Source organism: Dryobates pubescens, chromosome 23 (genome assembly GCF_014839835.1).
Source record: "Dryobates pubescens isolate bDryPub1 chromosome 23, bDryPub1.pri, whole genome shotgun sequence".
NCBI classification, from domain to species: domain Eukaryota; kingdom Metazoa; phylum Chordata; class Aves; order Piciformes; family Picidae; genus Dryobates; species Dryobates pubescens.
In genome coordinates, this window is record NC_071634.1 from 882581 (window position 1) to 907103 (window position 24523).

Consider the following 24523-nt stretch of genomic DNA (forward strand, 5'->3'; position numbering starts at 1 on the left):
AGAGCAAAGGCACTCAGAAGCTGCTGCAGTCCAGAAGAAATGAAGCACCTGAGCGTGGGTACCCCCAGCCCGCTGGGGCTGGCTTGGGCTGGAGCAAAGGTCCTCACAGCAGCTGGCATGGGGTCATGTTTTGGACGTGTGCTGGGAACACAGCGATGTCCTCGGCACTGATATGCAGCACCTCCAGTCAAGGCCTTTTCTGCCCCACAACTCCCCAGCAGAGAGTAGACTGGGGGGTGGAGGAGCAGCTGGGGGGGACACAGCTGGCCCCAGCCGACCAAAGGGATATCCCAGAGCATCTCCCTCAGCATACATAGCTGGGGGAAGGGAGAGGCGCTGGGAGCGACAGCGTTCGTCGTCCCCAGTAAGCAGTACTGGTGGCGCAGCCCTGCGCTCCTGGAGCCGGCACAACACCCCAGAGGAAGCAGTGAGTCAGGGCCGTGCTTCGCTTAGCAGCTTTTGCTTCACCTCTTCAACCTGGCCCCAGCCCAGGAGCTGGCTCCCGCCTCCCCTTCCCACGCTCTCTCCCATCCCACCGGGACAAGTGAGCGACAAGCAGCTGCCCGAGGTCCAGCCCCAGCCCGCGCCTGTCGGTGGTGCCCGGTGGCCGCACGGATGGCCGGGGCAGAGCTGGCCGGGACACCCCGCCCGCACCGAGCCCTCCTCCCACGCCACGGGGACCGGACTCGCCGCTCCCCGCTCGGGGCCGGGGAAGCCCCCGCACAGCCCCCACCGGTGGCCACGGCAACGCCAGACAACAAGGCCGCCACCCCTGAAGCGCACGGCCCGCCCGCCTCCCGGCCCCGCCCGGGGCGGCCCCGCCGGCAGCGGCCTCACCATCTCCTTGGGCGGCTTCTCGGGGGTCTTGCCGAAGAGGCCCATGGCGGCAGCCGCCTCGCGCCGCCGGCCCTTCCGGGTGCGCGGCCGGCCCCGCCCCGCGCCCCCGCGCACAGCGCCGCCGGCCGCGGCGCCTCCTGCGCAGGCGCACAGGGCCGCCCGGCCGCGGCGCCTCCTGCGCAGGCGCACAGGGCCGCCCGGCGCGGCGCCTCCTGCGCAGGCGCACAGGGCCGCCCGGCGCGGCGCCTCCTGCGCAGGCGCACAGGGCCGCCCGGCGCGGCGCCTCCTGCGCAGGCGCACAGGGCCGCCCGGCGCGGCGCCTCCTGCGCAGGCGCACAGGGCCGCCCGGCGCAGCGCCAGGCGCGCTCCGCTTCCTTCCTGCGCATGCGCACCACGCCGCCCCGCCTCCGCCCTGCCCACGCTCAGGGGCCAGGCGCCGGCTCGCCGCGGTCCCTGCCCGCGCCTGCGCACGGCGCCGCTCGCTGCTGGCCGTGTCCGGCGGGGGCACAGCGCCTCCTGAGCTGCGGTGTCCCTCACACAGCCACTTACCCCTCCCACATCCCCACGGCACTGTGTGAGAGGGGTACCGGGCACAGGGGCACAGCGAGGAGTTAACGGCATTTGTCCTGCCTTGGCCCCGCTGTGTCCGAGCGGCGCTGCGAGGCGGCGGCAGGTGCCCGGGGCAGGCGCCGGCGGCAGGCGCCGGGGGCAGGCGCCGGGGGGCAGGTGCCCGGGGGCAGGCGCCGGGGGGCAGGCGCCCGGGGGGCAGGCGCCGGGGGGCAGGCGCCCGGGGGGCAGGCGCCCGGGGGGCAGGCGCCCGGGGGCAGGTGCCCGGGGCAGGCGCCGGGGGGCAGGCGCCGGGGCAGGTGCCCGGGGCAGGCGCCGGGGCAGGTGCCCGCGGGGGGCTGGGCGAGATGAGAGCAGGAAGAGCAGGGCAGGGGATGTCAGCGCTCGGGCGGAGCCTGGCCTGCAGCAGACGACGCCGTGAGAGCGCTGCCGCAGTCTGTGTGTGCAGGGCTGGCTCCGCTCCGGACGCCTGAGTCCAGCTGTGGCCTGAGCTGCATCACAGCTGTGGGCAGCAGCTCAAGGCTGGGGATTCTCCACCGCCGTGTGACTCCCCCTGCAGTGCTGGGGCAGCTCTGGAGGCCTCGGCACAGACAGGGACCTGTTGGGAGTGCGGCCAGAGGCCACAGCAGTGCTGGAAGCCCTCTGCTGTGAGGCCAGGCTGAGAGGGTTGAAGTTGTTCAGTGTGGAGCAGAGGAGGCCCCAGGAACACCTTCTGGTGGCAGTTCAGTCTTGTTAGAAATCTGGGGACAACCTTTTTGAGGGTGAGGAAATGCTCACAGGTGGCCCAGAGACGGGATGGTTGCCCAACCCTGGAAACCTTCCAGGTCAGGTTGTCTGGAGCTTTGAGCAGCCTGCTTTAGTTCAAGATTTCTCACTGTAAGGGGGTAGGACTCGATGACCTTTACATGTTCCTTCCAACCCAAACCATTCTGTGGCTATGGAATTACACTTCACATCTTTCCCCTGCAGCCCAGGAAAGACCCACAGCAAACCCAAAGGGAAAGAGAAGCAACTGCTAGCACAGAATATGTTACCTTCCTTGTCTTCTTGTCTTCCTTTTTGCTGAGAACTGTTGTCCAGTCACAACAGTTGGAGGAAGAAGTTGTATGAGCTCAAACTGAAGAGCTTTGGATTTGTGAGTGTGTGCTTTCTCAGTTTTTGTGATATCCTGATGCCAAAGTTGAGGTGCTTCCCAGATCATCCGATAGCAGAAAGCTGGAGGGCATGGAGATGCCATACCAGCAGTGCTTGAAGATGCATGCAGCAAAAGGGTGGGAAACATTAAACCTATTCTTCTCCTGAAGTGTGACAAATTAGTAGCGGGAACTATGGAATGGTGAGTCGTTATTCAACAAAAAAAAATATATGTAGGTTTTCAGGTCCCTTTTTCCTCTCTTGTTCTATTGAGAGTAGGACTTAAAGTTACAGGAACACCATAGTTGTTTGTAGGCATAAGAGATAATTATGCACAATGTCGCAACGTTACACTTGGTGCCATGGTTTAGTCATGAGGTCTGTGGTGACAGGTTGGGCCTGATGATCTTTGAGGTCTCTTCCAACCTTGGTGATTCTGTGATTCTGTGATTCAGCTGCCAGGGCTCTCAGAGATGCCCCACCAGCAAGGCCTGGCTCATCTCCACCCTGAGCCATCCCTTCTGCAGCACAAGGCAGGTAACCTGGCCAGAATCAACAGACAGCTTGCAGCCCCCATGCTGGGTGCTGCAGGGTGAGCTCCAGCAAGTCATTCCATCTCCTTATGCCCCAGTGCACAGGCTGAGAAGGAGAGGACTAAAAATAATCACCAGTGCACAAAAGAGGCAAATTCTCAGGAAGAAAAAGGTGCCATCAGCTTACTGTACTACCTTACAATTACACTTACCCCATTGTTAATTCCCAGGGAGAGACATTTTCACAGCAGTTGCACAAAGCCCGAGTTCACCTTTGTCAGCAGAACAAAGAGAGCTCCAAAAATGCTTTGGAAAGGAGAGCTCTCCTTCTGGGCTGGCTACCAGCAGTGGGAAGGCCCCAACCAAACTGTGACTGCTGAGAGTGGCAAAGACCTTTGGAGAGGATCTAAATCCACCCTCTCTGAGCAGCAGCACGAAGCACTCGTCAGTCAGCCTCCTCGAACCTGCCGAAGGAAGCAACCCCACGGCAGTGCTTTGGCATTTGTTATTCACAGCTGGCTGCCAGCTTTCAGGCAGGAGATGGCAGAGCACAAAGCAGATCGAGAATGTTCAGCATCTCAGTTAGACACCTCACACATGCCAACACAACCCAGTCCAGGCAGGCAAAACAATGCAGCAGAAAAACTGCCGCCCTGCTGACAGGCACAGGCCTGGCTCCCTTCTGTCGATGCGCTGGGCAAGGGCTGCCAAGCGCTCCACAGAACACAGCCCTACCTGCACGCCTCTGCTGCTGCAGACACAGCACTTCCTGCAGTAAACACATCCAGCTGCTGCTTCTTTTCCTGCTGGGACCACCAGTGCACCACATCAGCTGCTGTGGGTTTGGAAACAGATGCAGGGCCAGGAAGTGCATCACAAACCATTTATGTAACACAGGCTAAGGGCCACAAAGGGACCGAGCCTCAGTCACAGCTCATAATGATCTGCTGACAAGAACGTGCCCTCTGCAGCCCTCCTGCTAATTAAACAGCAGCTTGTGTCACTCAGTGAAAGACTTGGACTGGCAGAGCAACTGAGGCCACTGCAGCAAGGCTTCAGCTGAAGTGCACAGTGCTGTGCAGAGAAGACTGAGCCTGTGCAGAGGAGAGCAGCTCCTGCTGTGTCCAGCTGTCAGCAGCAGAGGTGAGCTGCAGCACTGGAGCTGCTCAGGCTGTGTGTGTCCAGCTGTCAGCAGCAGAGGTGAGCTGCAGCACTGGAGCTGCTCAGGCTGTGTGTGTCCCAGCTGTCAGCAGCAGAGGTGAGCTGCAGCACTGGAGCTGCTCAGGCTGTGTGTGTCCAGCTGTCAGCAGCAGAGGTGAGCTGCAGCACTGGAGCTGCTCAGCAGAGCTGGCTGCCCCTAGGATGCTGCTTGGCCTCACTGCTGGCCACCAAAGGGTGCAGTGGGCTGTGGTACAGCACCTACAGACTGGTTTACACTCTCAAAACCTCTCCTGCATTTCCTCTCTGGTGATGGGAAGGCCTCACCACTTCAAGCCAGCTGCTTGTGATAAGCACACAGGGTAGGGATCACACTGCTACACCAAGCCCAAGCAGAAATGCTCTTTGCCCTCGTTATGCCCTTTCACTGCTCTGCCAGGGCTGCAGACAAGGGCAGGTGCTGCCAGGCCTCAGCTGTAAGGAACATTACCTTCTGCTGATGTTATTCCCTTTTCAGCTCCTTGCTTCAGTACTGCAACAGGGAAAGGAAACCAGAGAGGCAACAAGTCCTCACCATTCAAACTGTCTCTTGCTGATCACAGGAACACTCTCCTGGCACAACCCCTGCTGACTGGAGGTGTGAAACATTTGGTGCTAGAAATGATTGCCCAGGTACCCTGGGCAGGTAAACCAATGCCAGGCAGCTTTGTGAGTGCCAGCCTGCCAGCTCTGTAAAGGCACAGAAACAGAGCTGGGTGGTAGCTGCAGGAGGGACCTGTGCTTTCATTTCCTGTTAGCCCCTTCATTTAATTACCCTTCATTTACACCACATGGGCAGCAGCTAGGAAAGCAGAACAGCAACGAGCCTGATGCTTCTGCTGGGCCACACAGAACAACTGAAAAGCCATTTCAGTTTGGCCTACTTGCATCACCTCACACCTTTCTTTCCACCCCTTGCCTCAACCTCCCCTTTTCTTTCCAACCAACATTTGCTCTCTGGCCATTCAGCCAGATGATTTCTGACCCATACAGCCAAAGCCCTGGCTTCACAGTGAAACACAAGCACTACTACAGACTCCATTTCCATGGCATTCAACAACCACCATTTTGCTCCATGGAAAGGAAGAAACTTTGTCCCTTTGAGGGTGCTGGAGCCTGGAGCAGGCTGCCCTGAGAGGCTGTGGAGTTTCCTCCTCTGGAGCCTTTCCAGCCCCACCTGAATGTGTTCTGTGTGCCCTGCCCTGGGTGCCCTGCTCTGGCAGGGGGCTGGGCTGGGTGAGCTCTGGAGCTCCCTTCCAAGCCCTCCCATCCTGTGATTCTCAAAGAAATCAGAAACCACTTCCTGAAATCAGAAATCATTATCTGAAAGGTAACTGTAGACAGGAGGGGGTTGATCTCTTCTCCCAGGCAACCAGCACCAGAACAAGAGGACACAGTCTCAAGCTGTGCCAGGGGAGGTTTAGACTCGAGGTGAGGAGAAGGTTCTTCACCGAGCGAGTCGTTCGTCATTGGAATGTGCTGCCCAGGGAGGTGGTGGAGTCCCCATCCCTGGAGGTGTTCAAGAGGGGATTGGATGTGGCACTTGGTGCCATGGTCCAGTCATGAGGTCTGTTGAGACAGGTTGGACTCGATGATCCTTGGGGTCTCTTCCGACCTTGGTGATTCTGTGAGACTGTAAAATGCAGCAGTTAGAAACTGGCAGTTTTTACCTTTGCAAGCCACAGTTGGTGCTGCATGACAACATTCTGCCACTTCAGGATGGTTTGATGTGGTGACAGAAAGGAGCCCTAAGGAAAAGGACTTGGGGGTGCTGGTGGGGGAGAAGCTGGACAGGAGCCCGCAATGGGCACTGGCAGCACAGAAGGCCAAGGGCAGCCTGGGCTGCATCCAAAGCAGTGTGGCCAGAGAGGAAGAGAGGATCCTGCCCCTCTGCTCTGGGGAGACCTCATCTGCAGTGCTGTGTCCAGCCCTGAAGCCCTCAACACAGGAAGGACCTGGAGCTAATGGAGAGGGTCCAGAAGAGACCACAAAAATCATCAGGGGGTTGGAGCAGCTCTGCTACAAGGAGAGGCTGAGGGAGCTGGGGGTGTTCAGTCTGGAGAAGAGAAGGCTCCAGGGAGACCTTAGAGCAGCCTGCCAGGACCTGAAGGGGCTACAGGAAGGCTGCAGAGAGACTGTTCCCAAAGGCCTGCAGGGACAGCACCAGGGGCAATGGCTGCAAACCAGAGCAGAGCAGATTGAGATTGGATGTGAGGAACAAGCTCTGCCCCAGGAGGCTGCTGGAACACTGCAACAGGTTGCCCAGGGAGGTGGTTGAGGCTCCATCCATGGAGCTATTCCAGGTGAGGCTGGACAGGGCTGTGGGCAGCCTGCTCCAGTGGAGGATGTCCCTGCTGAGTGCAGGGGGTTGGACTGGATGAGCTTTGGAGCTCCCTTCTAACCCAGCCCCTCCTGTGGTTCTGTGAGGCTATAGAGGAGCTACCCTAAAGTCTTTCCAGGGGTCTGCAGATGAGGGTGCTGCAGCGGCGGCTGCCTGAAGAGGGTCTCCATCCCATGAAGCAGTTTGTAGTCACCTGGAGAAGCCCTGGTCAAGCAGAGCAGCTCCCAGTGAAGCACAACTCCCATCTGCTTGGGCAGGAGCTGGCAGCGGAGCAGTGCCCCCCTGCCTCACTCAGGAGATGATTTAGGAGGCAGCAAGAGCTGTGTTGCATGTTTTTATTGTCTTCACAGAGAGATCAGACCGGCAAGACATCTGGAACCATACACACAGAGTAGTTATCAAAACAATTAGCATTACAAATCTCCTTTGAAAATAATTTATTCTGTCACTGGTGCCCCGTGGCAGGGCACTGTCTGACCACACACACCACTCACCAACGACGCGCTGAACGGACTCCCAAGGAAGAAACACTCCGGTTAAGCGATGCGGATGCGGGGCTCAGCCGCCGGCGCTGGGACGCGCTGCTGGGCGCAGGCTTCGCTTCTGTGCTTACCCAAGAGAAAACAAAAAAAGAGGGGGGAAAACCCAAACAAAAGAGCCTCGAGCTTGTCAGGTGGTGAAAAGAAAAACCGAGTGAGGGGCAGGGTGGAGGTCAGCAGACAAGGCAACCGGAGGAGGCTGTTAGCCGCAGCGTCAGGTACAGCTTAGCTCACCGCACTAACATTGAAACTAAAACTTGGAACCACGGAATCTCTGGAGGGACTAACATCGACAAGGCAAGCAGGAAGGTCCCGACAGCTCCCCCGGGGGGCAGCAGGCACAGCTAGGAGGGGGCCTGGCCCCAGGCCGGCCGCGCGTACAGCTGCTTCTTCTTGTAGGAAGGCCACCTGCAGACGGGGCAGCAGTGCCGCCCGCCCGCCAGCCACAGCACGATGCAATTCTGGTGGAAGACGTGGCCGCAGGGCAGGCCCATCAGCACGCAGCCACCGCGGAAGTTTTCTAGACACACCACACACTCCGTACAGTGCAACATCTGGGAGGGCCAGGCTGCCCAGTCGGGCTCGGAGCCCCCCGCAGCGCCGCAGGGACGGCGGGAGCCGGCCCCGCGCCCGCAGGGCTCCCGCTGGCGGCAGCGGCTCCCGGCGCCGCGCCCCTGCCGCCTGCCCGGCTCATCGTCCTCGGAGCCTTCTCTCTCGCTGCTGCAGACCTCTTTGTTGTCGCTGTCAGAGTCACTCTCGCTGTCTGGAAAGGTTTCCAGCATCTCCTCATCGGAGTGGCTGCCAAGGCATCGAAACCTCCACATGGGCAAGTTTTTGATATAATCGGTGGGGATCAGAGGGTGAAGCCAGAGGTCAGGGAACGCCAGCCGCTCCAGGAACAAGTCTGGGTCTTCATCCCAGTCCGAGTCGAAGGGGAAGTGCTGGAAGGAAGCGATGGGGTGGAACAGGTAGCTGGTGTACCAGTCCCAGAGGCTGGACAGCCACTCCAGGTTGTTGACGTTCACCTCGTCCGCGTTGTTGTGGCGCCGTCTCTTCTTCTCAAAGTAGTCGATCAGCAGACCGTGGCCCAGGTAGGTGCTGAGGAAGAGGGCTGGGTGTGAGGAGTAGAACATCCAGTCAGCCCTCACCCAGGAAGCCAAAGTAGTTGTGTTGGAGTACCTGAAGAGTTTTAAGCTGTACTCGTAAAAGCTGTCTAGGTAGGGCAGCTGCAAGAACCCCAAGACAGGCAGCCAGGAAATAATGAGCAGCGAATTGTACGTCCCCAGGGTGCTGATGAGAACCACGAAGCGCTTGATGGTGGCGCCCTGCGTGATGAACAGGTCCATCCACGCCATGAGGTTGACCAAAACTAAGCTCAACACAAACAGGTCGTTGACTTCGGGCTGCAGGGAGCGCAGGAAGGAGTCCATGGCTCGCAGGGAGATGAACTCCCCGGTGTTGTTGCCGTACCTGTAGATCCCCTCGGGAGTCCTCAGGATGTAGGACGGCGTCTTGTAGACGCCGATCTCCGCCACGTAGCTTCTGTTGTCCCAGTTCTCCACGTTCACGAAGATGAACTCCACCCTGCCGGTGAACTTGACGCTGAGCGCCGAGAAGAAGGCAGGGGGCTGGTCCAGGCTGGCGAACAGGTAGATTTTCACCCGGTACCGGTCGCTCCTGTTCCACTCCTCCCGCAGGTGCTCCGAGCTGTGGATGGTTTTGATGCGGGAAGCGGCGTGGGCCGTGATCCATTTGAAGATGTGCTCCACCTCCACCCTGCGCCCGCTGTACTCCTTCAGCGTCACCTTCCCCTTGGAGGTGCTGGTCTGCGGAACGGACATGATGAGCGTGGACTTCAGCCAGCCCCTCCTCCTGCAGTACCTGCAAGGAGAGCGGCAGGTTAGGTCGCAGAGCTCCAGAGCCCTGCAGCTGCAGCCCTTCAGTGGCTGTTGCCGGCCCAAAAATGAGCACCTGGGCATCTTGCCGTGTGCCAGCAGGAAACAGGCATCCAGTGCTGCCTGCCAGAGGGCATCTGTCCTTGCAGGGCACTTGATACCCACCTCACAGAAAGGCTGTGAGGAGAGGTGGAGCACGGCACAGGAAGAGGAGCGGCTCATGGATCGTTAGAGCCAACAAGGCCAGGCGGTCACCCCCTGCGACTGGATCTGACACACACCCAACAGAAAGCTTCAGTGTCAGAAGGTATTTGACCTTGGCCCTCCAGGCAAGAACACCACCACTGCACTGCAGCTCCACATCCCACAGCCTTCCCGAGCCTGCAGCTACCTTTCCTAGTGCCTCCCTCTCCTGCTTCTGCCCAGCAGCAAGGCCAACACTGGCCTGCTCACAGCTGCTCGAATGAGGCTGGCAAGTGCCCACCTCCTGCGGGGGCCATTCAGGAGGGATGCAGGCAGGGGAGGTGTGGTGGGAGAGCAGAGCACAAAGCTGGTGGGGGTGATGCCTGGTGATCTGGGCTACAGGAACACCACCCCTGAGTGGCACAGAGTGCTGAGGTGGGGTAACTCCTCAAAGAAGAGGCTCCTCAAGGCCCTGAGTCGTGGTACAGACCCCAGTAACCGTGAGACAAGTCTGATGACTCGGAAGATTCTCTCATGCATCTTTCCTACCAGCATCAATGTGCCACCCAGTTTGCCTTGTCCTCCTTCCAGGAAATGTCTGGCAGGCCTCAGCAATCGAAGCATTGCACAGCCAGCAGCCATGCAAACTGCCTCTGAGCACCCTGCACACTCAGACAGGAGCCACCAGCCTCAGGCACCAGCCCTCTTACCTACAGCCTCTCTGGGTCTGCTCTCTCAGCATCTGATGAGGCAATTACAACTCATCACCTGAGAAACCCAAAGGGAAAGTTTAGAAGGGGCCCTGAGGTACTACCCTCCCAATAAAAGTATCCTGACAACTGTAGTGTGCAGTCTTCTTCTGCATTTCAGTAGCAGCCTGATGAAAACCATTCCATTTACTCAGCTGTTCTGTGTACTCAACAAAGCATTGCTGCTACTAGGGAAAACCCAACATTTGATGATAACACTGAAGCCACTCAGGAGCTGTGAGAAGAGCAACACTGCCAATGGTTCAGGTGTCCAGGCACCACTGTTGTCACTAGACAGGATTGGTTTGCATGAGCACTCTGAAGCCTGAGAGTTTTCTCTTCTGCTTAACCCTGAGGTGTCTTTCCAGACCTGGCCCCTCAGCTGTGTAGGGCACAGAGGTACCCAGAGGTGCCACTGCAATTCCAGACACAGCCTCCTGCCACCTGAAACTCCAAAACGTTCACAGCTCTAGCACAGAGCTGCTCACGGTGCCTTGGGCTCTACTCCCCTCCCTTCTTCAACAGCTCAGGCAAACAGGAGAGCCTCCTGCAGAACACACTGGGTGTTGTCACAGGGTGTGTGCAAGCTGTACACAAACACAGGGCCCTTTGTCAGGGAGTAGGCTTGGCAGCAAGCCAAGAAGCAGGGCTCATGCCACCCTGTGCTGCTCCTTTGCAGATGGCAGTGTCACAACTCTGCAACTGCCACAGTCCCCTCACATGGCCTATATATATACTTGCCCCATTCTTGTCCCTGAATGCCTGGGCTGTAAAGCCAAACTCCTCTGCTCTGTCCCCTGCCACTGCTGTGCTCACTGCACACAGCTGAACCCTGCATTTCCCAGCCAGTGCATCAGCGAGCTGCAGGTCTGCCCTCAGGGGGCTGACAAACAGTCCTGAAGGGATTTCAGCAGAGATCAGAAGGTGAATGAAGCCAGCTTCTGCCACAGCCACTTCCACCACACAGCAAGCCCTGCTGCCAGCAGACAGCTGAGCCTTCAGAGATTGCTGGGGCAGGCAGTGCTGGAAGCACATACCTGGGGTCACTGGAGCAGTTGAAGGTGCCAGTCCGTATGCCGAATCTCGACACTTTCTTCACCATTTTCTCCCAGTGGACCTTCCCCACCAGTGGGCTTCTGCCATTGGCTATGACCTAGAGCCAAAAGCGAGTAAGAGTTTAGTACCACACCAAGGCTGCTCCCTGAAACAAAGAGCAAGCTGCATGGACACAGAGAGCTAGGCACCCTTGACACTCACAACACAGTAGGTACATGATCTGGATGGTCTTAAGGTCTTTTCCAAACCCAACACTTGTGTGGCTCTCTATACAAGCAGGCATCACAATAAATGTCTGTGGAGAGTAAAGCTCCAAGACAGAAATGTGGCTTCTGTAAAAAGACAAAAGTACATCAGCACTGCAAGTACCTGTGGGGATACCAACAGGAGCTCAACAAAACCCTTGGCAGAGGGAACAGAACTGCTGCTGAGCAGCTGACAGCAGTGCAGGCAAGGAGAGTGCAGCAAGTTCCCCTGCGGCACGGCCCGAGAGCAGGATTTTCTTACAAGGCTCCATCAAAAGCTGCCAGATACCAAAGAGGTAGCCTGAGAGCGAGGAACATCAGGCAGGTACCAGAGCAAGCTGCCAACAGCCAGCAGCCCCTTCTGCCTGGTGCAAAGTGGTGAGTAAACTCCCAGAGAATGCCCAGAAATTCTGACTGCCTCCGGCTCTGCCACTGCCTACCTGCAGCTCTCTGTGGCTGCTCCCCACTGCCACTGCAGATGGTGGCTCACTGGAACTGTCCTAACCCAGTGTATTACCTGGCACAAGCTTCTGCCCACACAGCTGACATAGAACCAGCACTCAACCTCTGACTGAGGGGGAAGAGGGAAGAAAAAGTTTCCCTGCTTGTGGGAAGAGGACACCAAGCTGCGTGGTGCTGTCAGTATGCCAGAGGGACAGGAGGGCATCCAGAGGCACCTGGACAAGCTGCAGAGGAGAAGGACTTGGAGGTGCTGGTGGAGGAGAAGCTGGACAGGAGCCAGCAAGGGGCACTGGCAGTCCAGAAGGCCAAGGGCAGCCTGGGCTGCATCCAAAGCAGTGTGGCCAGAGAGGAAGAGAGAGGATCCTGCCCCTCTGCTCTGCTCTGGGGAGACCTCACCTGCAGGGCTGGGGCCAGCCCTGGAGCCCTCAACACAGCAAGGACCTGGAGCTGATGGAGAGGGTCCAGAAGAGACCACAAAAATCATCAGGGGGTTGGAGCAGCTCTGCTATGGGGACAGGCTGAGGGAGCTGGGGGTGTTCAGTCTGGAGAAGAGAAGGCTCCAAGGAGACCTTAGAGCAGCCTGCCAGGACCTGAAGGGGCTACAAGAAGGCTGCAGAGAGACTGTTCCCAAAGGCCTGCAGGGACAGCACCAGGGGCAATGGCTGCAAACCAGAGCAGAGCAGATTGAGATTGGATGTGAGGAACAAGTTCTGCCCCAGGAGGCTGCTGGAACACTGCAACAGGCTGCCCAGGGAGGTGGCTGAGGCTGGAGCTCTTCCAGGTGAGGCTGGACAGGGCTCTGGGCAACCTGCTCCAGTGGAGGATGTCCCTGCTGAGTGCAGGAGGTTGGACTGGATGAGCTTTGGACCCTTCCAACCCAGAGCATTCTGTGATGCTGTGATTCACTTACAGCAGCAGGATTTCACCAGGCATGGGTTTGTGCTTTGGAAAGCAGTCACCACCTGCATGGATGCAGGTCAAGCAGCCATGAAGTCATCCAGCTCCAGTTAAAGACAACTTGCAAACACATGGAACAAATTTCATTTCAGAAGTGTGAATTTTGACAAGTTAAGAAATTCAGCTTAAAAACCTGTGAGGAGACCAGGAATGGAGTGTGGAAGAGGCCTGAAAGTTCTACTAGTCCAAGGTGTTTTAACAGGACTTTAGATTTCAAGCAAGGGGGGAGGAAAGTTGAAGTACTGCACTGCTTCCTCTGAAGCACTTCCAAAACATGTTAGGAGCAGTATGAGAACCCACAAGGAATGAAAAAAGGCCAAAAAAGAACTGGAGAAGAAGGCTATGCAAGAGAGCAAGAATAAAAGTGAGCAATTCAAGTTAGACCTTGCAAAGGGCTCTGTGAGCTGCACTGAAAGGTTTGCAGGCACATAAACAAAGTAAGGAGACAGCAGCAGGGTCCCCAGGCAGGGAAGGCAGCAGGGAAGTGTAAGGCAATGCTCTCCTGAAAATGGCAGCAGAGCTCTGCCTCAGCTTTCCATGGGGAGGAGACAGCTGGCCAGGGCCAGCTTCGGGAAGGGACTGGGAGAAGGTGGGAACTGAGCTCAAGTAACTTCATGCACTTCAATCAGAACAGGCAATCTGCATCCCAGGGCAAGGAGCACAGAACATCTGAGACCAGCCTGGGAAGACTTTGTCTAAAACCTCCTCCCAGATGATTTACATTTTGACAGCAGAGTAACAGGGGAGTGGCTGGGGCAGGGGCAGCAGGGCGGGGGCTGGGGCAGGGGCATGGGCAGGGGCAGCAGGGCGGTGGCTGGGGCAGGGGCAGCAGCAGCAGCAGGGCAGGGGCTGGGACAGGGGCAGCAGCAGCAGCAGGGCAGGGGCTGGGGCAGGGGCACGGGCAGGGGCAGCAGGGCAGTGGCTGGGGCAGGGGCAGCAGCAGCAGCAGGGCAGGGGCAGCAGGGCGGGGGCTGGGGCAGGGGCACGGGCAGGGGCAGCAGGGCAGGGGCTGGGACAGGGGCAGCAGCAGCAGCAGGGCAGGGGCTGGGGCAGCAGGGCGGGGGCTGGGGCACGGGCAGGGGCAGCAGGGCGGTGGCTGGGGCAGGGGCAGCAGCAGCAGCAGGGCAGGGGCTGGGACAGCAGGGCAGGGGCTGGGGCAGCAGGGCAGGGGCTGGGGCAGGGGCTGGGGCAGCGGGGCAGGGGCTGGGGCAGCGGGGCAGGGGCTGGGGCAGGGGCGGCAGCGGGGCAGGGGCTGGGGCAGGGGCGGCAGCGGGGCAGGGGCTGGGGCAGGGGCGGCAGCAGGGCAGGGGCTGGGGCAGGGGCGGCAGCAGGGCAGGGGCTGGGGCAGGGGCAGCAGCAGGGCAGGGGCTGGGGCTGGGGCAGCAGCAGGGCTGGGGCAGGGGCAGGGGCAGCAGCAGGGCTGGGGCAGGGGCAGCAGCAGGGCTGGGGCAGGGGCGGCAGCGGGGCTGGGGCAGGGGCGGCAGCGGGGCTGGGGCAGGGGCGGCAGCGGGGCTGGGGCAGGGGCAGGGGCAGCAGCAGGGCTGGGGCAGGGGCAGGGGCAGCAGCAGGGCTGGGGCAGGGGCAGGGGCAGCAGCAGGGCTGGGGCAGGGGCAGCAGCAGGGCTGGGGCAGGGGCGGCAGCGGGGCTGGGGCTGGGGCAGGGGCAGCAGCGGGGCTGGGGCTGGGGCAGGGGCAGCAGCAGGGCTGGGGCAGGGGCAGCAGCAGGGCTGGGGCAGGGGCAGCAGCAGGAGCAGCAGGGCTGGGGCTGGGGTGGCAGCAGCAGGGGCAGCAGGGCAGGGGCAGTGGCGGCAGCAGGGGAGTAGCTATATTTAAGACCTTCTGAACCAAATATCCCCCATTTGATCTCAGCACTATGCAAACCTGTTGAAATGCTCCAGGAGCAGAGGCAGTTGAGCTTCCCACCTGTGCCAGCATGCTGCTGCTAAAGCTTAAGCCCTGAGTTAAAAATCCATCTTTCCTTGGAAGAAGAGAGCTGAGCTTCAAGAGGAATGAGGCAGCCTGCCTGTGGTTTGGTAAAGCACTGTATTGTGCCTCATGGAACACTGTCATGAGAACTAGAGAGAAGCTTTCAGGGTGAGGAAAGACAAAGTTTTGAAGGGAGGTAGAAATTGGCTCAAGCAAGGAAACATCAAACCAGCAGAAAGGAGCCAGGAGAGCTGTTGACAGATCTACCCCGGAGTGCAGTGCAGGCTGTTTGCCTCTGAATGCTCCTCCTGCAGACACCTGCATGCTCCCAAAGCCACCTGTAGCTGACATCAAAGTGGGAAGCACATCTGTGTACCAGAGGTCTCAAGGCCATGCAGGACAGCTGCACAAGTCTTGTGATGCAGAGTGCCAGGAGGGGAAGTGGATTCGATAACCAACAGGACACTAGGGGAGTTAGTCAGTCAGAAACAGCCATGGGAGGCAAAGGCTGAGCCTATTAGCTGGGCCAGAACTGACCAGGAGCCCTCAATACTAACTGGCTGTGCCACAAGCAAAGCCCAGGGTGTGCTGCTGCCACCCAACCAAACTGCTTGGTGGAGCTCCCACAGGAGGAGCAGTGGGGGGACACAGGAGTCTGTGACACTGGGGAGCAGTGTCAGCAGCAGAACAAATCAGCCAGGGATGCACTTCAGGCAGCAGCTAGAGAGAGGCTTCCAAAGCAACAGTCAATAAGAGCACTGCACTCAGATGAGCAGCAAAGAGACAGCACCAAGACACACTGCAGGGCCCAGCAGTGAGCTGAACTCACTCATCCAGAAGGTCTCTTTCTGAAACATGCTCGAGTTCAGTTTAAAGAGAGATCAACAGAGCTCCCAGGAGAAGGGCTCTGGGAGGAGAGCAGCTGCCACAGCCTGGAAGCAAACACTGTGTTTAGAAGAACAAACCCATCAAGATTTTCTCATTATTAGCTGTGTTCACAACCTGTAAAATATCAGGTGTCAGAAGGAAGACAACTCAATCCTTTAACTGCCTTCATGGGTTGGAAGAATCCAAGAAGATGAAAGTAACCCACACTCCACAGCCTGCCCCCTGACCTGCCCCAGCCCAGGGCTGGCTCTGCCTGCAGAGGCTGAATGGCTACCTCTGTGCATGGATTCCTGGCTTCTGCTGGAGAGGCCAGGCCCCCACTGAGCACCCAGCCACAAACCTCTCAAGTCTCAGACACAAGCTCCTTCATCCTCTGCCTGTGAATCTGGGAGGACCACGCCGCACCCCAGAAGCCAGGAAACTCCCAAGCCCTGAGCCTGCAAAGGTGCAGCTGTGCCAAGATGTGAGGAGTGAGAGTGGAAAGACAAGGGTTTCCTTGACTTCTGCATGTGCTCTTGTTCAGTTTCCATAAATGCCTACAAAGAGGCCTGCAGCCATCACAGGAAACAGAATGAACACAGAATTCATCTAGGGACACACACCACTGAAGTAAATCCTGACCATCAGCAGCCATCTGAATCAAGGTGGCTTTGGCACTGGCAGAGCTCTCCTGCCTTTGAATTAAACAGAAGTGTCCCAAGAGAGGCCACTCAGGACTGTAATTACCAGAATCATTTTGATCCATGTTAAAGCAGTCATAGTTATGACATTAAAGAAGCAAATAGACCTTAAGAGCAAACACCCTGAAGACAGAAAGCACTTGGAAAAACAGAGCAGTGTCAGCAGGACACTTGGCCTCCCTCACCTAGTCCAAAAGGGAAGTGCCTGGGGCAGAGGCACCACTACTGCCATGAGCACTCCAGAACTGTCATCCATGCTCCTAACCCCCAGGCATCATCAAGCACTGCTGACAAAGCACTTTATCAAATGTGCAGTCTTAAAAGACGAGTGGAAGATGTAACAGGAGCTGAAGAGGCTCGAGGACTCGAGGGGGACCTTAGAGCTGCCTTCCAAGAGCTGAAGGGAGCCTGGAGGAAGGCTGCAGAGGGACTTTCTACAAGGGTGTCCACCAACAGGACAAGGGGAGATGGATTGAAATTGAAGGACATCAGGTTTAGATTGGATCTGAGGAAGAAATTCTTCACTGTGAGGGTGGCAAGACTCTGGCATGGATTGTCCAGGGAGGCTGTGGATGCCTCCTCCCTGGAGATGCCCAAGGCCAGGTTGGATGGGGCCTTAAGTAACCTGGCTAGTTGAGAGGTGTCCCTGCCCATGGCAGGGGGTTGGAGCAGATGATCCCTGAGGTCTCTTCCAGCCTAAGCTGTTCTGTGATTCTATGAAACGCTGCTGGTGTCGAAGGGCTGCTGCAGCAATGCAACATGCACAGCCAGGGCCTGCTTCTGGCAGCCCTGCAGCACTTGAGCATGGCACTGAGAACAGCCTCACCTGAGTATTCTCCTGCTTCCTGTGCATTTGAAGCAGAGATTTCAGAAGAGGTCAGGGTGACAAGGTTTGGTCTCAGTGAGTTCTGAGGCTCACTCACAACTAGAAACGCTCCAGTATCACAAGGCAAGGGAATGAGCAGAGATGGACAAGCACAGCAGAAACACTTGAGGGCATTTCAGCTCTAGATGGACAGCAGGTGCCAGGGACACCTGCTCACACCAGCAGCACACAGCCCTGAACGTGCATCAAGAGTCCCATTTGGGTTTACAGCTCAGCCACAACGACTCCAAGTGCTCATCAGCTCTGGGCACCAGGGCACTGCAACAAATGTGAAGGCACCAGGAAGAACAGAGCTTGTGAAACAGGAGACACCATTTGCTGCTGCACACAGCTGTGCAGGTAGCTCTCTGGGGAGCAGTGGGCTTTGGGCAGCCTCAGCAAACCAGAAGGAGCACAGACATTGGAGCTGGGCAAACCTGCACCCTTCTGCCAGCAGCAGAACTGATTTCTGACTTCAGTATGCTCGAAAGGCTGCCTGCATGCAAGGCCTGCCAGTCTGGCTTGGCAGAGTCCAGCTGGAGATACCCAGACCCCTGCATGCCCACCAACTCCACAGTGCCTGCAAGGGCAAGGGCAGCCTGGTGTTACTGCAAAGAGCCCAGGCACTTGCTGGGAGATTTTTAGGGAGCCACAAAGATAGAGAGGTTCAAAACCTCTATCTAATACTTAAGCTCCTCACACGCTCTGCATGGAGTCCTTCACAGCCAAGGGCTACACTTCCAGCTGCCCTCCAGCTTAAAATATCTGGAAAACTCTGCTTTAATTCATTATAAATGAACTGGTGAGTTACTTATTAGAAGCCTGGCAAACAGTCCTCTTATTGCAGATAATGTCAGTCAGCTCCTCCCTGGCTGTCTGCACTGCCATTAATTGAGGCATCTCACTCTCTGCTTTCTCTTGGGCACTGTGCTGACAAAACTCAATTTCCACACCGCTGCTCTTTGCTGAGCGCTCACAACTGCTTCAGGATCCACCACATGGAGTAAAGATGTCTGATGGTCTGAGAGAGACCATGAGAAAGTAGATCAAAACTGTCAAAGAATGAAGACTACATCCATCAATCCATCACAGCATCCAAAGCTCATCCACCTTGTGGAGTTTCTAATCCTGTGCAGTTTCTCAAGGCAGGGGAGGTGATTTATGCCCCAACCTGAACAGCTCAGTCAGGCTGAGATGACTTCAGTGAGCTTCTGTAATGAATTAAGGTGGATATGCAGTGAACAGGGTAACTATTACTCTCCAGCTGATGGTATTCTGCACCCTTGACAGGATGTGAAGACTCCCAAGGAGTCTTAACTGGAAGTTAAGAATCAGGGTTTCTATCACACCTGATCCTGAAGGGCTACTGGGAAGGACAGAAATACTGCACACTGGATTTGGGAAGAACTGAGAGTTTCTACTTCATTTCCTTAGAGCAAGAACAGCTGATCACCTGCCAAAACTGGAAGCCCTAAATATGACAACTACTCATCTTATGTGCAATCTAAAGGAAGAACAAACCAACCACCACCAAAATCTTGTAGGCACATCCCTGGCTCTGCGGTTCCACCACCTGAAGCAGCTGAAAGCAGAACAGGCTGAAACATTTTATATATCCATGTTAAAGGCCTCTGCACCCCTGCCTGAGAACTGTCTGTCCTCCCATTTCCATGCCAGGCAGGAAGTTCCCTTTACTTCACTCTAGCCCTGAGTTACAGTAGAGACTTCAAAAATAAAACCATGTGGTAGTTTAGGTTGGAACTTCACAGAGGATTTTAACCTGTAGAGCATTTGCTGCATGCTTTCTGAAAGTTACAATGGCTGCAGGACTTTTGGATGTGACAGGCTTCTAGAGACTCACCAGAGACCACAAGCCACAACAGAGCCTGCAAAAGCAACACCCTGATGGGTTACTCCTCTGCCAACAAGAGAGGCAGCTCCAGAAGCTACCACTCGCCCTCCTTGCCAGGCAACAAAGTGCACAGCAGCAGCTGGCAGGCAAGAAGAAAGGCATAAAAGGAAAGGTGATGAGATCATGAGCTAATAGGAGAAAGAATGTGCTGCTCTCTGTGGAAGCTCCAGGCAGGAGCAGAGGGCACCTGTGAGCAGTGACACTGCTGAACAAACGACCCCTGGAGCTGGATGCTATGCACATGGCTTTGCAAAGCCACACCACACTGCTCCCTTGGCTTTCTTCAAGCAACTCACCCTGCTGGCTCCAAATGATAAATTCACATCTCAATGTATCAAGAACTACTGCTTCCCCCTTTGCCTTTGAGTCTCTGCAGACAGTGGTGGCTACCACATTATCAGCCTGGGCTACCCCAGAGATTACATGCACAGGGAAGTAAAAATCATCTTCAGACTCAGTCCTCCCATACACCACCACTAAGTGTTGGAAACTGGCTCAACCAACAGCCGCTGTGCCAGCTGAGCCACAACTGCTCCTCTCTCTCCTGCATTCCAGCAGCCCCTACAGAGTGGAAATTCAGGCTTGGGATCATGGGAAGGTCCTGGAAATCCTTTGTTTCCCAGCCAGCAGCAACAACAGAGCAGGGGAATGCTCCAACCTTGCCTGGGTCACCAAACCCATCCCCGAGGCATCCCCACCCTCACACCATCCCCTGCCTAAGCATCCAGCTGATTCAACCAGCTGGGAAGTAATTAATCAGCTGGGAAGTTTCCACGGGATGCCCAGTGGTAAAGGAGAAGGGGCAAGGGAGAGGAACCCAAAGCTGGAGCAGGGAAGCAATGATAAAAGGCAGCTTTGGAGGGGTAAGGGCTAAGGAAAGAGCATGGCGGAACCTGGGAGAGGAGGTGAAGGATGCACACACAGGAGTGACCCAAAGAGGAGTTAGGGTGGGGAAGGAAGCCAGTGACAATTCCCAGTGCTGAGAAGTCAAAAGGTGAGAGTGACCCAGAGAGGCTGGGTTTGTCTGGGGAGGGGGTTGCTGTGCACAAACAGACCAACAGCATTCAGCAAGTAAATCATTCAGTACATTCCACTTTCCACCCCCCCACACAGCTATTGAGACCAAGTGAATAGCTGTGCAAACACTCCCAGAAGGATGGCAACATCCATCACACTGTATACAGACCCCAGAGCCCAGCCTATCTGAGCTGCTGCTGTCAAGCCAGCAGAAAGAGATTACCATTCAAATTCTGCAGGCACCAGAGAGCAGAGAACTACATCAGCCTGGAGCTGCAGGGGGAGAGGGAAGGGTTTGCACAGCAGAGCCAGGCCCGTGTTTGTCAGCTGCCTTGGAGATGTGTAACCTGCCTTTCAAGGCTCTCTCTGCTTGAAGAATGCCCTTCTGTATGATCTAAACTTGGAACTTTGATCCAACAAACTCCAAATACTCCTTGTCCCAAACACAAATGCCAGAGGTAATCTGTCCTCCCATTGCCTGTTTCAGGGTGAGACCTGATGTGGTGACAGCACAGGTCTAGGAACAGGAAGTCACTAAATGTTGGTAATCTATTTAAATAGAAAACACAGAGAGAGGAGACCAGAGAAACCAGGCAGGAGAGCTGTCTGCTGTCTGGGGGAGAACTCTGATTGCCTGATGTGGCTGTTGGCAGGCAGCTTATGCCTAAGAGACCTCTTATCAATACAGAGGTTCATGCAGAAAAGCACATTTCCACTTTGGTCTCAATTACTCACACTCTCCAGAGTGATAAATGGTTTCAGAACCCTCTCTGCCAAAGCCTTCCTTTCAGTCTTGCTCTCAAGCAGCCCTGGGGACGGCAGGCTCTAAAATCGGTGTGCCCACAGGGTGTGGGGCAAGGTGCAGCTCTGCTGCTGCAGTAGGCTGCGGAGGCAGCCTGCTAGCCTGGGAAGCAGCACGCTGGGATCTTGCCTCTGGGAAGAGGCAACACAGATTTGTCTACCCTTAGACAAACAGAAACTGCCACTGCCTGGGTCTCAGCAGCACCAGAAGCAGCTCTGCCGTGCCAGCTGGGAGCAATTCACACTCAATACACCTACTCCAGACCAGCTCTTACCAGGGCCAAGTACTTGCCTAGTCTGTGTGCCTAAGCATGTGCTGCTTTGCTTGTTTGCTGGGTCTGAAGGACCTGCTTTTCAATGAGCAGCCCAGAGACCAGCAGGGTTTGTCCTGTCTGTCACTTCCAGCCTTTCTTGGTATTTTGAACAGATTTACTCCTCATGAGCTCCCTGATGGAGCTGATCTTTGTCACCATCTCTCCGTTATCCATTTTCACTGCTGGTTAATTATCCTCACAAACTCCTCCTGTGAAACACATTTTGGATGTGGTAAAGCTACAAAAATAAAGGATCAAGTTTCCATACCTGTACCAGCCAGATCCCATCTTTTGTGTCTTCCACAAGCTCATAGAAGTGCATTTCACCACTAAAGTTGGTACTGGACACCGACTCAGAAGCCTCTTCCTCCTTGAGAGCAGAATAAAGCTCTCCTTCCATGAGGTCACCTGAAAGAGAGATAATTGGAGACACTGCACTGAAATGGCACTTGGGAACAATCCCTTCCTAAGCTCTGGTAACAGTTTAACTACCTGGATTTGGCATGGCTGCTCGGAGAACCTTCTCAGTGCAAAGGTAGCTAAGCCCTGAAGTTGTTGTAATTCCACCCAGAGTGACATGCCTGTGAAGAGCCTCAGCCCAGGCTGTCAGCCCAGAGCAGAGGCTGTGGAACACAGAGGCACAGCACACATGCAGCTGAGCGCACTGAAGGATAAACGAATGCCTAAGTCTCATCTCTGGAAGTAAGGCTGCTCAGGGGCTGAGAGCAATTTCAGTTCATGGATCCTGGTTTTCCTTTCACAGGGCTGGGTTTGGCTTTTTTGTGTTGGTTGGTTCTGGGGGTATTTTTTGCAGCAATCTCCTCCTTCAAACTGATCATTCAATCAGACTTCGTCAACAACTCTGTACCAAACTCAGATGCAAGTAAACATCACCGGATCACAGCTCACAGGATGCCAGGGGTTGGAAGGGATCTCCGGAGAGCACCGACTCCAACCCCCTGCCAGAGCAGAGAATCCAGCACAGGTCACACAGAACACATCCAGGTGGGGCTGGAAAGTCTCCAGACAAGAAAACTGCACTACCTCTCTGGGCAGCCTGCTCCAGGGCTCCATTACCCTCACAGCATCCTCATGTTGAGATGGAACTTCCTGTGCTGCACTTTCCATCCACTGCCCCTTGTCCTATCCCAGGGAGCAACTGAGCAGAGCCTGTCCCTGTCCCCTCCCTCCTGACCCCCAGCCCTCAGCTATTGATAAACATTTATTAAATCCCCTCTCAGCCTTCTCCTCTGCAGCCTGAACAGCCCCAGGGCTCTCAGCCTCTCCTCCCCAGGCAGTGCTGCAGCCCCTTCAGTATCCTTGGAGCCCTCCCTTGGACTCTCTCCAGCAGATCCCTGTCCCTCCTGAGCTGGGGAGCCCAGAGCTGGATGCAATATTCCAGGTGTGGCCTCAGCAGGGCAGAGCAGAGGGGGAGAAGAACCTCCCTGGTTCTGCTGGACACACTCCTCTGCATGCCCCCCAGGACCCCCTTGGCCTCTTGGCCACCAGGGCACATTGCTGTCCCATGCAGAACTTGCTGCCCACCAGCACTCCCAGCTCCTTCTCCCCAGGGCTGCTCTCTACTCTGGTAGAATAACTTAGCTGCTGCCTTCTGTTTGAGCAGCTGGAAGAAGTTCCCATGGCTTCCAGTGCTAGCAATGTACAAGCTCACATGACAATCATCTGCCCGTGTTTCTTTTCTAATCTCATTTCCTTCCCATCACAAACGCTGCTAGTAACAACCAGCGTGCTAGTAACTCATCAGCTAAGTCTGAAGAAACAAAGTCTTGTCCAGAAAAGCTATTTCTTCCAAAAGAGAAAATAAAAAGTGTGAGAGCTGAAGTCCTGGGGAGGTGAGAGGGAGGTGAAAGTATTCACAGAATTTAGCACAACAAACTCAAAACAAACGGAAAAACGCTGCAAAGCCTCTTGGTATGAGCCATGTTTCCATGACATCTGAAGAGTCGCTCAGTGCAGTTTGTTTGGAGTGAAACACTTCCCTGCGGCGCTTGCCACCCAAATACCATGACATCATGGGAGCACCCCAGCCCCGGAGGGGAGCCGCGGGCAGCTCAAGGCGAATCACCTCACGCCTTAAGGTGTCTCAGCGCTGGGGCAGCAAAGCAGCAAGCAACATAAATAAGCAAGGAATTACAAAAGCGAATTAGATTTAAATGCCCAGCACGGACAGCGATTATTTAAAGCGGCGTTTTTAAGGTGAGGGCAGCCACGGCATCCATCCGAACCCTCTTCTCTGAGCCCTCCCGGCCCATCTCCCCGAGCAGCAGCCTTCGATCCTCAGTTTAAAGCGGCTGCTCACATGTCCCTGCCTGGCTGGCACCACAGCTATTACATCAGCCCCATCTCCCAGGCCTCGGGGCCGGCTCCCTCCAGCCCTTCCTGCTCACCGGCCTTGCTTTCCTGCCGCTCCTCACATCCCCACTGCTCTTCACGCTTCGCTCTCCACCACCCCCCAGGAGCCCACCTCTTTCCCTGGGCTCTCCCTGCTTCCCAACCGCCTCCCTGCAAGCCATTTTTTGTAGGTAGGATCTACTTCTTCTCCTCTGCTATAAACCCGCCACGGGTGGCTGGAACCTGTGCCCGCGGCGCTGCGGATGGCTGCTGTCCCGATGGCCGCACCGGGGACAGCCCAGCCCAGCCCTGAGCAGGCACCCACCGCACGGATCCGGGCCCCTTCCTCCTCCTTTCTCACGGCAGACGCCAGCTCCCACCCGTGCGACCACCCCGAGCCGCAGCCCCCCGGCGCCGCCACCCGGGCAGGGCCACCCCCCGGTGGCAGTCCCCCGCCGGCCTTCCCCGCGGCTTGACCCGCCGCCGAGGCTCTGCACGTCACCGCCCCGAGCCTCCCCCGCCGGCCTCCATTAACCGCTCCGGCTGCCGGCGCCGGCCCGCAGGAGAGGCGGCTCCAGCCCAAGGGCGGCGGGAGCCCGGGCGGGGTCACCGCCGATCGATCGCCCTCCGCGGGCGGAGGGGCCGGGGACCCACCTCCCCCCCCGCCCACCAGCGGGGAACGGGCGAGCTGTACCTGACTTCTCCACCAGCTCCCGCACATCCTTCTTCTCGGGCAGCCCCGAGTGCCCCAGGCCGCGGCACTCCAGGATGGTCCGCAGCTTCCTGAAGCTCAGCGCCACCGGGTCCACCAGCTGCGTGGCGAGGAAGCCGCTCTCGTACCACGCCACGGCCTCGAACACCCGCGCCAGCACGAAGAGCGCCAGGAAGTAGAGCAGCAGGCAGCACAGCTTCACCCACATCTTCCCGCCGGGGCCGCCCGCCGCGGGCCGGGGATTGCCGCGCCGCAGGCCGGGCTGCCGCGGGAGGGAGGGCAGGGGAGGGCAGGGCAGGGCAGGGCAGGAGCGGGGCCCTGTCAGCGCCGCGGGGCCGCCGCCCCCCCGCCTCCCTCCCGCC

The 24523-nt window shown here is 57.0% G+C and overlaps 2 protein-coding genes across 2 annotated transcripts in view; both read right to left on the reverse strand.

Annotated features, from left to right (window-relative positions):
* The window catches only part of CHMP3 (charged multivesicular body protein 3), a 42398-nt gene that overhangs the window by 17864 nt on the left and 11 nt on the right, over positions 1 to 24523 (reverse strand). Inside the window, exon 2 of the mRNA XM_054172222.1 lies at positions 838 to 919. Within this exon, the coding sequence (XP_054028197.1) occupies positions 838 to 882 (45 nt within the window). The 5' untranslated portion in view covers positions 883 to 919. The remainder of the gene's footprint in view (positions 1 to 837; positions 920 to 24523) is intronic.
* RNF103 (ring finger protein 103) lies at positions 7254 to 24519 on the reverse strand. Its single transcript, XM_054172221.1, has 4 exons — positions 24144 to 24519; positions 21366 to 21505; positions 11013 to 11128; positions 7254 to 9029 (listed from the first exon to the last, which is right to left on the reverse strand). The coding sequence occupies exons 1-4, from the start codon at positions 24367 to 24369 to the stop codon at positions 7493 to 7495; spliced, it is 2019 nt and encodes a 672-aa protein (XP_054028196.1). The 5' UTR covers positions 24370 to 24519; the 3' UTR covers positions 7254 to 7492.

Excerpts from the sequence above, each read along its gene's own strand:
- RNF103 (XM_054172221.1), bottom strand. The coding sequence starts at position 24,369 with ATGTGGGTGAAGCTGTGCTGCCTGCTGCTCTACTTCCTGGCGCTCTTC. Across the intron at positions 21,506-24,143 it reads GGAGCTGGTGGAGAAGTCAG|GTGACCTCATGGAAGGAGAG; the intron begins GTACAGCTCGCC and ends TCTCTCTTTCAG. Across the intron at positions 9,030-11,012 it reads AACTGCTCCAGTGACCCCAG|GTACTGCAGGAGGAGGGGCT; the intron begins GTATGTGCTTCC and ends CTCTCCTTGCAG.